At 37.5% G+C, this 15,660-nt stretch overlaps 1 protein-coding gene across 1 annotated transcript; it reads left to right on the top strand.

Moving 5' to 3' along the window:
- The first annotated feature begins 8,084 nt into the window (after positions 1-8,084).
- On the top strand, positions 8,085-9,041 carry OLR110 (olfactory receptor Olr110). The gene is given in 1 exon segment (NM_001171451.1): positions 8,085-9,041. A coding segment is annotated over 1 exon segment (957 nt).
- Positions 9,042-15,660: the final 6,619 nt, after the last annotated feature.

Below are 15,660 nucleotides of genomic sequence, written 5' to 3'. Positions count from 1 at the left end.
CCACTCTTATGTTTAACAGTGATCACTTTTCAGTTAAGTTTCAGCACTTAAGAAGAATTGTGTATTGATTACAGTATTCAACCAAAAGTATTAAGTAGAACAAACAAACAAAAATACTAAGAGGGATAAAATATTAAGTTGTTCATCAACAGTCAGGGTGAGGGCTGATCAAGTCACCATTTCTCATAGTGTTCATTTCACTTTAACAGGTTTCCTTTTTGGTGCTCAGTTAGTTGTCACCTATCAAGGAGAACAAGTGGTATTTGTCCCTGTGGGATTGGCTTATTTCACTCAACATAATGTTTTCCAAATTCCTAACAGGGATCACTTTTCAGTTAAAATTTAAACACCTAAGAATAATTGTGTGTTAATTACAGAGTTCAACCAATGCTACTAGAACAAAAAAAAATGCTAAAATGGATAAAGTATTACATTGTACATCAACTGTCAGGACATGAGCTGATCAAGTCACTGTTTCTCATAGTGTCCATTTCATTTCAACAAGTTTCCCCTTTGGTGCTCTGTTAGTTGTCGCTGATCAGGGAGAACATATGATATTTGTCCCTTTGGGACTGGAAATGCAAATCAAAAACTATGCTTTCTTAACAATAGGATTTAACTATAGCCTGCAATACTTTAATGGTATCAGGCAAGATCAAATAATTTAGCATCTCCCAAAATCATATGCTAGTATGATTCAACAAATTCTATTGTGGAATCATTGGTTTATTCTTTTTTGTGTTGCATTTGGATGCTATAGTCTTTGATTCTCTTTATTAGTAGTTTGACACTTTACGACCTTCTCTTATAATTAATATATTGATAAATATTAATGATTTGATGGGGAAACATTTGGATATTCATTATATCTTATCACTCTGTGGGAAATAGTGATGTATAAAATGTATGTGTAATCTTTGTGAGATTAAAATAATAAAAAGAATATATATCCGTAAATATACTATATACTACACTATAACACAGTACATAAATATTTCCTAGTGTTTTTCACATTTTGATCTTATAAGATTATAATTATGGATCAGGTGGGTGCACAATAGAATGTGTGACTTTGGCCATGAGGTATGACTATAATCCATTATAATGGGTTGATACTAATCAATATAAACCTAATTCACCTACACAGTATTTTACATAGAAGAAATAGAAAAAAAGAAAAACCACATTGAACATTTTCTAACTTCAAATGGATGACTTATCAATTATATTGAAGATTCTCTTCTTATTTTACTTGATCATTTCGGATTTTTATTGATATCAGAGTATTGTCTTAGACTCATGGGAGTTGGCAAGCAGGAAACTGTTTTTAATTTTCAGTTTTGTACAGTTGAGCAAAAATGACTCAACTTTTTAGCTTCAATGTCCTCACTTATCCTATAGTAAAATAATAGTATCTGTAATCTTTATGGTTTGAAAAATTAATTCATAAAAATGTGGAGTTTTTTTTTTGACAGGCACAGTGGACAGTGAGAGAGAGAGACAGAGAGAAAGGTCTTCCTTTGCCATTGGTTCACCCTCCAATGGCCGCCACAGCCGGCATGCTGTGGCCGGCGCACCGCGCTGATCCGTTGGCAGGAGCCAGGTACTTATCCTGGTCTCCCATGGGGTGCAGGGCCCAAGCACTTGGGCCATCCTCCACTGTACTCCCTGGCCACAGCAGAGAGCTGGCCTGGAAGAGGGGCAACCGGGACAGAATCTAGCGCCCCGACTGGGACTAGAACCTGGTGTGCCGGCTCCACAAGGCAGAGGATTAGCCTAGTGAGCCGCGGCACCGTCAAAAATGTGTTCTAAATATGAGCAATGTTATAACAATATCTGTTGATAATAACGGCCCATTGCCCCTACATCCATATTTCTTTTCCTGTACTAGACTGTGACCTGCGATTGAGTGATATATAACTTTATATACTTGTAATTGGATCACATTTAGCACAGAATATAAAGGCTTTAAGCATTTGATGACAAATTGTTCTATTATTTTTACTTTTCAATATTATGCTGTTTTTCAGGAGGCAATAGATTCTGAAGTGTATTTCTATTAACACTTAAAAATACATCCTGGTACCAAAAGTAGTATATTTAATAATTGGAAAACAAACCAATCCCATCTTTCTTTGACTTTGTGTCCATGATACTAGTCTTAATCTAGACTGCTGCTACTAAAAAGGAACATCGTTAATTCTCTCTGTCTCAAAATGACGCTCTTCCAAAAAACCTCGATCATTCCTTAGGTCTTCCTTAGCCTTGTTAAAAATGATGAAGGGCTTAGAGGACCATAAACACTTTCTTTGATTCTCCAATTATACTGAATCTTAGGTCTCCTGGGAGAGAGGATGACATACAATAGGCTTCTGCGCTAGTGCTGGGACCTAAACAAGTGAGATGTCCCATCATGCAGAGCCTGAGAGAGTCTGAAATTGCAGAGCAGGTGAGGTAACAAGCGCTATTTTAACAAAGTATCCGGTGAGTTCAAGTTTCACATTAGGAATAATCTTGGTTCAAAAGAAAGAAATTGTGCATTGTTTCCTGCCACGCTTTCCCAAGTACAGCCCTGTCCCTAAGGCATATCTAATGCTGAAGGTGGAAGCATATTCTATGCTATTGAAATGACATTTGCTATCAACAGCATGTCTGACTACCTGTCCAGACTATAACTTTTTAAGAAAATGAAATATACTTTGAAGCTGGCTTTTGTCTTTCAAAAGAGTTAATCTGCAAGATATAGAATGATTTTAGAATGTGGTAAATAGGTTATATCCAAAATATGGATCAACAGAGGAAAAGAGGTTGGGGTTTCTGGTCCCAACTATAGGAAGTCCCAGGTAAGATTTCTTATAAGTATAGAGACATCTTTGAAACTTTTTTTTACATTCTGTATTAAAGGATTCTAGTATTCTGTACTTAGTTTTAGCTTTCTTGGTAATGTTCTATATGAAGTAATAGAAGAGGGTTACTATGTAGATTTCTTAGATCAGTGGCTATCTCATTATTCACGGTGTCTCCTTCTCCCAGGGCTTGTGGATGCAATCCTACAGCTACAGTAGATGATTCATTGAGTGAGGTAAGCAGTGATTATTAGTGAGAAAAGATACGTGAATTATGATAGAAGATACCAAGGTTCTGGATGACTATCAGATCAGAATTTAACATCTAAAGAAGAGAAGGGAAGCTCAAATGTGGACTATGAAGATCCATACAATCTTTGCTCGTTTTATGAACAGTAGTGAAGTTGATATCTGAACTAATTCCTGAAATCAACTCATTTTTATTCCCTATGGTTTTTATTTTCATATATTAAAACATATTCACTTACTGTAGCAAACTCAGTGCTTTTTAAAGGAAAGTTAATTGAAAGTGGGAACTGGAAAATAAAATATGGATGGAGATGCCCAGCTGCAGGTGCAGAGTTAAACAGGGAAAAGCTTGGGAGGACAAACAATGGAAACTCTTACCCATCTACCATTAGGTGAAGAGGCTACACCTCTCCCACCTCCTCTGGACAGTCTTTTCAGAACAGCTTTTTCTCTTTTGCTTCTTTGGCATTATATTCTTGCGGGGTTTTCTATCTTCTCAGCATTTCCTTCAACCACTGGATAAAGATTCTCTTCCTTGGATTACACTCCTTTCTTTTTCTGCTTAACTATGAGTATTTGATTTTAGACATCTGAAGGTTCTTTTTGAAAAATCTCTTGACCCTCTCTCGAATCGTCATATGTAACTTCCCCTTCTGGGTACTAGGAGCCCTCACTACTTTTGGACAATTGGTTATGCATCTTATTTGGTGTTTTACATAATTTTCTCAATTTTGTGTTTTATATAATTTTCTCAATTTTGTGTATCAGATCTCAGTATGATTTTTCCACATAAGCTTGAGCACTAATTTTTTATAAGCAGTGCCTTTTATTTTATTGTAAAGATCTGGGTCAAATGCCTTTTGAAAATCTCTATATACCTTAGTATATATTGGGCTCCATTTTGCCCTAAAAGCTGGAATAGAACACTCAAGTGATAATCTCAATGAACCATCTTTTGTCAAGATAGGAATTTATTTCCAAAAGTCATTTATTTTCTTGCTTTCTTCAGACTCTCTTGCATAACACAGCTCTGATCTAAACCATTTAGTCATCTCTTTTGGCACCAAAATGATTTTTAGGACCCTTTTTTCACTGCAGATACTGCTTTCTTTCACTCCACTGACAGTCTAGTCAGCAGTTGTCTGTTACTGCTTTCCCAGTTGCTATTTGTTCAATACCTCACAATCTGTTACCAGATTTCCCCTTCACTAATTCCTTGAATTTGTCTTAGTCAGTTATGAAAATCTAAGGTTTTTATTTCACATCCTATTCTCAATATTGCCAATGGGAAGTAGTTCTGAAAAATAACATTACTAGTAATGGTAATAATAAAGACGACAGCAATAACAATAATAAAATGTAAATAGTGACAAGAATAACATTGGATAAAAGGCCCCAAGAACTGTGAAAATGTAGTAGGAAGACAAGAATAAGAAATCAAAGGAGTCAAAGGAGAGAAAAATGTGAAGAAGAGATTGTTCATGAGTGACAAACAAAGCAGGGAATAGAGCAAGATGACATGGGTGTGTGTGGTTGAAATCGTAGCTGTGAGATTGTACAAATTATCTAACCTGTTCATGCTATAGTTTTATAATTTGTTAGAGAACATATAAAAGTCACCAATTTGTTGGGTTATTTTTTTTAACTTTTATTTAATGAATATAAATTTCCAAAGTACGATTTATGGATTACAATGGCTTCCCCCCCATACCGTCCCTCCCACCCACAACCCTCCCCTTTCCCACTCCCTCTCCCCTTCCATTCACATCAAGATTCATTTTCGATTATCTTAATATACAGAAGATCAGCTTAGTATACATTAAGTAAGGATTTCAACAGTTTGCTCCCACACAGAAACATAAAGTGAAAAATAATAGATGATTTTTTTTAAATGATGATGAAATCAGATCAGACCTATTGTCATGTTTAATCCCAGTGAGAGTCAAGTTGGGAGTTGATAATTTCTTTCTTTTTTTTTTTTACAGAGGATCAGTTTAGTATACATTAAGTAAAGATTTCAACAGTTTGCACCCCCATAGAAACACAAAGTGAAATATATTGTTTGAGTACTCGTTATAGCATTAAATCTCAATGCACAGCACATTAAGGACAGAGATCCTACATGAGGAGTAAGTGCACAGTGACTCCTGTTGTTGACTTTACCAATTGACACTCCTGTCTATGGCATCAGTAATCTCCCTATGCTCCAGTCATGAGTTTCCAAGGCTATGGAAGCCCTCTGAGTTCTCTGATTCTTATCTTGTTTAGACAAGGTCATAGTCAAAGTGGAGGTTCTCTCCTCCCTTCAGAGAAAGGTACCTCCTTCTTTCAAGACCTGTTCTTTCCACTGGGATCTCACTCACAGAGATCTTTTGCCAGAGTGTCTTGGCTTTCCATGCCTGAAATACTCTCATGGGCTTTTCAGCCAGATCCGAATGCCTTTAGGGCTGATTCTGAGGCCAGAGTGCTATTTAGGACATCTGCCATTCTATGAGTCTGCTTAGTATCTCACTTCCCATGTTGGGTTATTATGACGTGTAAATAGTATTCAGTGAGGAGTAAATTGCATGAAGTGGATAACATAGGGATAAGTCTTGGTAAACACTTGAAAATTGAAGTTAATTATATATAATATAATATACAATTAATTATTTATGATTATTATATTATTTATATATTATAATTATTTATTATATAATATGTAATTATGTATAATATGGAAATTTTACATATAATATAGGAATATTATTTATATAATATGGGAACAAATTATATTTAAAATATGGGAACAAAATTATTTCATTTTGATCAAAAATCTAGATGATTGAGAGTTGTCACTGGTGTCAAGGAGACTATACTAGAAGTACAGGTAAGAAAAATAATGTCCACAATTCATTAATTCTTTTTTTTTCAGCATCTACTAGAATGATTTAGAAATTAAAAATTCAGTTCTGTCTATTCTTTCTTCCTTTCTGTCCATCTTTGAGCTCAAGGTGTGTGATTAAATTTAAAATGTTTGCATCTAGAAACATGCTAGTTGCGCTTCGACCTGCATGCCTCAAAGTCACCGTGGGCTGGTGGCAGAACTGAGTCTGTACTCAGACAAAGAGCCTCCTGTCTAGCTCAGTTCTCCTTCCAGTGCTCTATGCAGATTGAGACAAGCTGCCAAATTTATTCTCTTGGTTCTTCTATGGACCCGGGATCTATTAATCAAATTAAAACAATTGCAGTTACTTTCTCTGAATTAAACAATTTTGTATTGTATTCCTCATATTGGTTAATGGTGTCAATATTTTTTTCCAGACAACATGGCTCAAAATCTTTTATTGCCTTTCATTTCTTTCCAATTAAACTATCACCCAAATTATCTATTTTATTTACAAATATGCTTATGCACACTTCTTATCTATACCATTTTTTTAAAAAGATTTATTTATTTATTTATTTGAAAGTCAGAGTTACACAGAAAGAGGAGAGGCAGAGAGAGAGAGGTCTTCCATCCTCTGGTTCACTCCCCAATTGGCCGCAATGGCCAGAGATGTGCCGATCCGAAACCAGGAGCCAGGAGCTTCTTCCAGGTCTCCCATGTGGGTGCAAGGGCCCAAGGACTTGGGCCTTCTTCTACTGCTTTCCCAGGCCATAGCAGAGAGCTGGATTGGAAAGGGAGCAGCCGGGACTCGAACCGGTGCCCATATGGGATGCCGGTGCTTCAGGCCAGGACTTTAAACCTGTGCACAGCACCAGCCCCTCTATACCATTTTTAAAATATTTATTTATTAATTTGAAAAGCAGAATTACAGAGAGGCAGAGGCAGAGAGAGAGAGAGAGAAAGAGAGAGAGAGAGAGAAAGAGAGAGAGAGAGAGAGACAGGTTTTCCATCTGCTGGTTCACTCCCTGAATGGCCACAACTGCCGGAGATGGACCGACCCAAAGCCTGAAGCCCAGAGCTTCTTGCCAGTCTCCCATGGGGGTGCAAGGGCCAAGCACTTGGGCCATCTTCCACTGCTTTTCCAGGCCAGAACAGAGAGCTGGATTGGAAAGAAAGCAACTGGAACTAGAACCGGCGTCCATATGTAATGCTGACACTGCAGACCAGGGCTTTACCCGCTGCACCACAGCTCTGGCCCCGACTATACTATTTTCATGATTAATGCTATGTTGTTTCTGGTTCTGCTCTGGTTTGTTCAGCTACTCCAGTTAGCTGGAATAGGTCTTTGATAGGTCTTGCTACCTTCTGGTCACATTCACTCAATGAAAACCTCTTATGCAACTTGTTGAAAGCATACTCATAATAATCATGGAATTTAATGTTCTCTTTTAAAGAATAATACAGGAGCATTGCACTGTGACACAAGAGGTTAATCCTCCACTTGAGGCACCACCATCCCATTTGGGCATCAGTTCTAATCCCAGCTGCTCCTTTCCTGATCCAGCTCTGTGCTGTGGCCTGAGAAAGCAGAGGAAGATGGCCCAAGTGCTTGGGTCCCTGTACTCACGTGGGAGACCCAGAAGCTCCTGGCTTCTGATCAACTCAGCTCTGGCCATTGCAGCCATTTGGGGAGTGAACCAGCAGATGGAAGATCTTTCTCTCTGTCTCTCCCTCTCACTGTCTGTGACTCCACTCTCAAACAAGTGAGATCCTTAAAAAATACAAAATACATAACTAGGAAATAAATAGGAATATAACTGGAAAACAAACCAAAAAACACATATATTATTCATTGAAAAATCTCTGACAAAATAAAGCTGGCATTTTGATCATTTTCTTCCTTGTAGCATTGGCATCACAAAACTATTGTTAACTTTGATGTTAATGAAGTGTATCTGGTTTATCCTCTTTGAAACATAAGTGAGCACCACCAATTTCCCAAGGCAATTAACTTCAATAAAATGCCAATATTTACATTCAACCTGAGAAAAGAATCTTGAATTCTCATTATTATTTTCTTTCTCCATTCCAGTATCCACTATCAGAAGTCAAAATAGAAGATGACAACCTCCTCTAATCACACCAATCTTAGAGACATCTGGTACACCATGATAGGGATCCCAGGGCTGGAAGATGCACATGTGTGGGTCTCCATCCCTATCTGTTCCATGTATATAGTTGCCATTGTAGGCAACGCCCTGCTGTTGTTCCTAATCCTCACTGAGCGCAGGCTTCATGAACCCATGTACTTTTTCCTATCCATGTTGGCCGTGGCAGATATCTTTCTCTCCACAGTCACCACTCCAAAGATGCTAGCAATCTTCTGGTTCCAAGCTGGAGGTATTTCTTTTGGTAGCTGTGTATCTCAGATGTTCTTCCTTCACTTCATCTTTGTGGCAGAGTCTGCCATATTGCTGGCCATGGCATTTGATCGTTATGTAGCCATCTGCTATCCATTAAGATACACTGCTATTCTAACTCACTCAGTCATTGGAAAAATGGGTATTGCCTCTGTGAGTAGAAGCTTCCTCATCTGTTTCCCCTTGGTTTTTCTGGTTTATCGTCTTACTTACTGTGGCAAGAACATTATTTGTCACTCATATTGTGAACATATGGGCATTGCCAGGCTGGCCTGTGATAGCATTAAAGTCAACATTTACTATGGGGTAATTGCAGCCCTATTTTCTACATGTCTGGATGTGGTGCTTATCATCGTCTCCTATGCACTTATACTTTGTGCTGTGTTTAGAATTCCTTCCCTTGAAGCTCGACTCAAGGCTTTGAGTACTTGTGTCTCCCATGTCTGTGTCATCCTTCTGTTCTATACACCAGCATTCTTCTCCTTCTTTGCTCACCGATTTGGGGGCCGCAACATACCGCTCCATGTACATATCCTCCTTGCTAATCTGTATGTGGTGGTGCCACCCACTCTCAACCCCATCATTTATGGGGTTAAAAACAAGCAAATCCAGGAGACAGTTATCCAGGTCTTTGCTTTCAGAAAGACATTTTGTTGATTTAGACTAAAATGCTTCAGTCTTCATGTTTCTAAGTAGCCACACAATTAAGAGTACTTAAATTCATAGCGGACATCTTGTATCATGTCAGCCTAAGGAAGAACAATAACAATAGATTTGTGAAAAATCAAGACATTGTTAAAATTTTACTGATTATCTGCTGTTTTTGGTACAACTAAGGAAACCCATTTTTCTTCAAAATATTAAATTTGTTACAAAAATTTAAAGCCTAATAATTAAATAATTAAATAATCAATTTCAATTTTATATAAACAGAGAAGCACAGAACTGAAGACATAGCCTACCCTCACATTCTAAAAACTTAAAAAGAATCATATATCAACCTAAGAATTTTTCCACGAGCTTTTTCATCTCTGTAATTTAAAGAAAACAGTAGTCACATATTTAGTTAGCATCATGATCTAACTTTTTTTTTTTTTTGACAGGCAGAGTGGACAGTGAGAGAGAGAGACAGAGAGAAAGGTCTTCCTTTGCCATTGGTTCACCCTCCAATGGCCGCCGCGGCCAGCGCGCTGCGGCCGGCATACCGAGCTGATCCGATGGCAGGAGCCAGGAGCCAGGTGCTTTTCCTGGTCTCCCATGGGGTGCAGGGCCCAAGCACCTGGGCTATCCTCCACTGCACTCCCTGGCCACAGCAGAGAGCTGGCCTGGAAGAGAGGCAACTGGGACAGAATCCGGCGCCCCGACCGGGACTAGAACCCGGTGTGCCGGCGCCGCTAGGCGGAGGATTAGCCTAGTGAGCCGCGGCGCCGGCCATGATCTAACTTTTTTAAAAAGATACATTTATTTATTTGAAAGTCAGAATTTCAGAGAAGAAGAGGCAGAGACAGAGAGAGAGAGAGAGAAAGGTCTTCCATCCACTGGTTCACTCCCTAAATGGCCACAACAGCCAGAGATGAGCTGATCCAACAGGGGCCAGGAGCATGGGTTCCCCATGTGGGTGCAGCGGCCTAAGAACCCAGGCCAACCTATGCTGCTTTCCAGGTGCATTATTAGGGCACTGGATGGGAAGTGGGGTACTGAGACTTGAACAGGTACCCATATGGGATGTCAATGCTGCAGGTGGTGGCTTAACCCACTGCACCATAGTGCTGACTCCCATGATCTAACTTTTTAACATTTGAGCTCTGAGTTCAAATTTTGAATCCCAAATATCTGATCTTGGCCTTGAGTATGTATCTTTTTACTGGATATAAAATATTACATGTATCTTAAAAGATTGTTGAGATGATCCATATAAATTTCCACAACTGTGTCTTAAATGAATATAAAAGAATGTTGCCTATTGTTATTATCCACAGTTGTATAACTAATTTATCTGTTCCTCATAAACACTGGACCTACAGAACAGAGTGATATGGCAATGTTTTTAGAAATAATTTATGTATTTATTTGGAAGGGAGGGAGAGAGAAAGAGGGAGAGCGAGAGAGAGGTTGAGAATGAGAGGGATCTTCTATCTCTGATTCACTCCCCAAGTGGCTGCAAGTTCTGGTGCTGGAACAGGCTAAAGCCAGGAACCAGAAGCCCATCAGAGTCTCCCACATGGGTGGCAGTGACCCAACTACTTGGACCATCATTTGCTGACTTGCCAGGTACATTACTATGAAGCTGGATCAGAAGCGGAGTAGCTGGAACTCCAGCCAGCACTCTGATATGGGATGGGGGGGGACCAAGCAGAGGATCAACCTGCTGCACCACAATGCCTGCCCCAAAGGCAACTTCATTTGTTTCTTCTTTGGTACACATAGATTCAACATGGGATACAATGATTTTAATTTTCTTGAGTAATCTTCAATAAAATCATTTTAATTTCTTAGTGTGGAGTCAGGAGAGATATGTAAACAGAGATAGATTTCAAAAGTATTAGCTCACACATGAGCAAAAGCCATTGAAATAGATCAAGAATCAATGCTGTTCTTTAGATTAATTTACATGTAGCCATTATCCTCTGAGTGATTATCAGATGGCTCTATGAAATGCATTTTTCACCATAAAAACTGATTTTTACTATTACTAGTAACAGTTAAATTTATTTACCAAGGAATAAAAATGACAGTGGGGTATTAGATGACACAATAAAATAGTAATTAATAACAAAGATATGTTCTATGTTCACTTGTACAATCCATCCTGTTTCTTTATATAGGCTATTACATTCAACTTATTTTTTTGTAAATTCCCATTGAATAATTATTTACTTAAGAAAATGTTGAGGATCCATTGCTCTCATTGCCTCCTGAAATTACATTTAACTCTTCATTCTGAATTTTCTATTGCTCATATGGAGGGCATGTTAGGACATTTTCATAGGAAAGTTGCCAGAGAACTCTATTTTGCCTGCTTGAGTAGGTTGATCATGTTTTCTCTCAAGAATGAGCAATGAAAACACTTCTATATCTAAGGAATTCTTAGTTCACAGTTTTTCCCTCCAGATTCTAGGTATGGTTCTGCTTAAAATTGTACCGACGTCTTCAAATGACAAAATTTGCTAAGATGCACCTATTATATTATGGATACAAAGCTCTCATCTACCTGCTTAATACTTAAAATTGATGATTTTTTGAAAAACAACATCTCTGATCCCTAAAAGTATGAATCTCTCTTACTCCAAGTTAATGCACTATTTATTTATTCCATATACTATTCAAAAATATAATAAATTTATACATTTTATTACCTGTCTTCACCTTCCTTATCACTCTTAACTGTAAACTGTAAACATACAGTGTTTAATTTGTTTAGCATTACATCTCACTATCTAAAATGAAATTTTCCACATAGAATCATTCAAGCTGTTAAATAAATGGACTAATATATTAATTTTTTCTGTGTTTAATCTCTATGAAAATGATGTATGAATAGCTAAAATGTTTAAAATTATCATTTTATTTTGATTTGCATATAATTAATATTATTAAACAATTTGTTCAAAAACTGCCAAATGAAATTGACTAACCAAACAAGAGGATTCCATATTTAGCATGAGAATTTGTGTTTCTGAAACATTGCTTATTATGGTTAGTTTTAGCCAACACTCTATGACATCAATACCTGTGTTTACCATTGTAACCCTAAGTACATAGCCCTAAGTTCACAATAAGACATTTTGAAAAACAATAGAGAAATAAATTTGTAATATGCAACATATTTGTTAAAACAAATTTAGATATTATTCAAGAAGTTGGCAATGAGGAAGAGAATTCTAAATTTATCCTGATTTTTAAAGTTTTTATAACCAATGAAATGTTTTGTTCTGAGTGTTACCCTGGGATTGTTTCTGAGTTTTGATGTTCTGCTTTCGGGTAATGTTCATGCATATTCATATAGAATAACAACATTCTTTCACTATAATATATTACATATATCTCACTGGAATTTATAGGAACTAGAGGGTGGAATATTTCTCTGAAAATATAATTGACAATCTTTACCAGATTAGCCAGGAAAAAAAAAGATATAATCTTCTATGTAACTAGGAAGTATTCCAATATATTTAATGACCATGATAAATGTATAATTTCTTAGGATATACAAAAAACAAAAACTCCTTCCTGAAAAAGTAGAAAATCTAAGTAGCTCATATCTATTAGAGAATTTATAATTCAAAACCTTCTCACAAGAAATTTTCTAGGCCAAATAGGAGTACTACTAGATGAATACAGATAATTAAGGCAAAAATAATATGAATGTAATACAAACTTCTCTCAGAAAATGGTACAGGAGAAAATCCTTCATAATTATTTAAGAGGGCTATTTTATGCTGACATAAAACTTAAATTATAGCTCTTCTCACAAATAGTAATTTTTATCTTTGTCACTGGAGGTCATGTAATGCGGAGAGCTTTTTCATCTGGTGATCACTATCTTGAAAGTTTCCAATTTCAAATCCTTGATGATGTGTTTGTGTGGGCATAGGCACTTCATGAGCTTTTATCACCCTTTCGTACACTAATTCACACATTTAAGATCATGCCAGACTGAGAACAAAACCACTTCACAAACACTGCCCTCCAGATCCATGGATCAGCTTAGGTTAGCTATGGAGAGTGCTGCAGCATTGACATAAAGGAGGAAAAGAAGTCACAAAACAGCCCTTTTCACCAGAGCTGGTCTCAGCAGATTCAAGCTCCCTTCTTTGCAAATTAATGTCTGGATCCAGAATCTTATTTATGTTGCTCTTCTTGAAGTTTAAATTAAATGAGTAAAGCATGCATCACTGTCAAACACCATGTTTATTGTGCATAGTGTGAACCCTCCAGACAGTGTAGTCCAAGTGTTTGGTCCCCTGCCACCCATGTGAAAGACCAGGATGTGGTTCCTTGCTCCTGACTTCAGCCTGGCCAGACCTGGCTATTGTGTCCATCTGGAGGAGTGAAACAGTAGATAAAGATCTTTCTCTTCTTCTCTCTTTCTCATTCTACTTTTCAAATAAATGAAGCTATAGATAAATTAGTGATTCATTTTAAAGAAGCAGGTCTGGAGGTACAGAGCCAATGATAATTCATTCATTCTTTTTTTTATTTGCTTTCTTTTTTTTCTTTTTTTAACTTTTATTTAATGAATATAAATTTCCAAAGTACAGCTTATGGATTACAATGGCTTCCCCCCCATAACGTCCCTCCCACCCGCTACCCTCCCCTTTCCCACTCACTCTCCCCTTCCATTCACATCAAGATTCATTTTCGATTCTCTTTATATACAGATCAGTTTAGCATACATTAAGTAAAGATTTCAACAGTTTGCTCCCACACAGAAACATAAAGTGAAAAATACTGTTTGAGTACTAGTTATAGCATTAAATCTCAATGTACAGCACACTAAGGACAAAGATCCTACATGAGGATTAAGTGCACAGTGACTCCTGTTGTTGACTTAACAAATTGACACTCTTTTTCCCCCCCATAACGTCCCTCCCCTTTCCCACTCCCTCTCCCCTTCCATTCACATCAAGATTCATTTTCATTTCTCTTTATATACAGAAGATCAGTTTAGCATACATTAAGTAAAGATTTCAACAGTTTGCTACCACACAGAAACATAATGTGAAAAATACTGTTTGAGTACTAGTTATAGCATTAGATCTCAATGTACAGCACACTAAGGACAAAGATCCTACATGAGGAGTAAGTGCACAGTGACTCCTGTTGTTGACTTAACAAATTGACACTCTTGTTTATGGCCTCAGTAATCACCCTAAGCTCTTGTCATGAGTTGCCAAGGCTATGGAAGCCCCCTGAGTTCACTGACTCTGATAATTTTTAGACAAGGCCATGGTCAAAGTGGAAGTTCTTTCCTCCCTTCAGAGAAAGGTACCTCCTTCTTTGATGACCCGTTCCTTCCACTGGGATCTCACTCACGGAAATCTTTCATTTAGGTTTTTTTTTTTTTTTTTTTTTTTTTTTTCCTCCAGAGTGTCTTGGCTTTCCATACCTGAAATACTCTCATGGGCTTTTCAGCCGGATCTGCATGCCTTAAGGGCTGATTATGAGGCCAGAGTGCTGTTTAGGACATCTGCCATTCTATGGGTCTGCTGTGTATCTCACTTCCCATGTTGGATCATTCTCTCCCTTTTTGATTCTAACAGCTAGTATTTGCAGACACTAGTCTTGTTTATGTGATCCCTTTGGTTCTTAGTCCTATCATTATGATCAATTGTGAACAGAAATTGATCACTGGGACTAGTGAGATGGCATTGGTACATGCCACTTTGATGGGATTGAATTGGAATCCCCTGTTATATTTCTATCTCTACCGTTTGAGGTACGTCAGCTTGAGCATGTCCCGAATTGCACATCTCTTCCCTCTCTTATTCCCACTCTTACATTTAACAGCAATCACTTTTCAGTTAAGTTTCAGCACTTAAGAAGAATTGTGTATTGATTACAGTATTCAACCAAAAGTATTAAGTAGAACAAACAAAAAAAATACTAAGAGGAATAACATATTAAGTTTTCATCAACAGTCAGGGTGAGGGCTGATCAAGTCACCGTTTCTCATAGTGTTCATTTCACTTTAACAGGTTTCCTTTTTGGTGCTCAGTTTGTTGTCACCTATCAGGGAGAACAAGTGGTATTTGCCCCTTTGGGATTGGCTTATTTCACTCGGCATAATGTTTTGCAAATTCCTAACAGGGATCACTTTTCAGTTAAAATTTAAACACCTAAGAATAATTGTGTGTTAATTACAGAGTTCAACCAATGGTACTAGAACAAAAAAAATACTAAAATGGATAAAGTATTACATTGTACAACAACCGTCAGGACAAGAGCTGATCAAGTCACTGTTTCTCATAGTGTCCATTTCATTTCAACAAGTTTCCCCTTTGGTGCTCTGTTAGTTGTCGCTGATCAGGGAGAACATATGATATTTGTCCCTTTGGGACTGGCTTATTTCACTCAGCATGATGTTTTCCAAATTCCTCCATCTTGTTGCCAATGACCGGGTTTTGTTGTTTTTGACTGCTGTATAGTATTCTATAGAGTACATGTCCCATAATTTCTTTATCCAGTCTACTGTTGATGGGCCTTTGGGTTGGTCCAGGTCTTAGCTATTGTGAATTGAGCTGCAGTAAACATTAATGTGCAGACAGCTTGTTTG

This window comes from Oryctolagus cuniculus, chromosome 1 (genome assembly GCF_964237555.1).
Source record: "Oryctolagus cuniculus chromosome 1, mOryCun1.1, whole genome shotgun sequence".
Classification (NCBI taxonomy): Eukaryota; Metazoa; Chordata; class Mammalia; order Lagomorpha; family Leporidae; genus Oryctolagus; species Oryctolagus cuniculus.
Note: the sequence above shows the minus strand (reverse complement) of the source record. Positions and strands in the feature narration are given on the sequence as shown.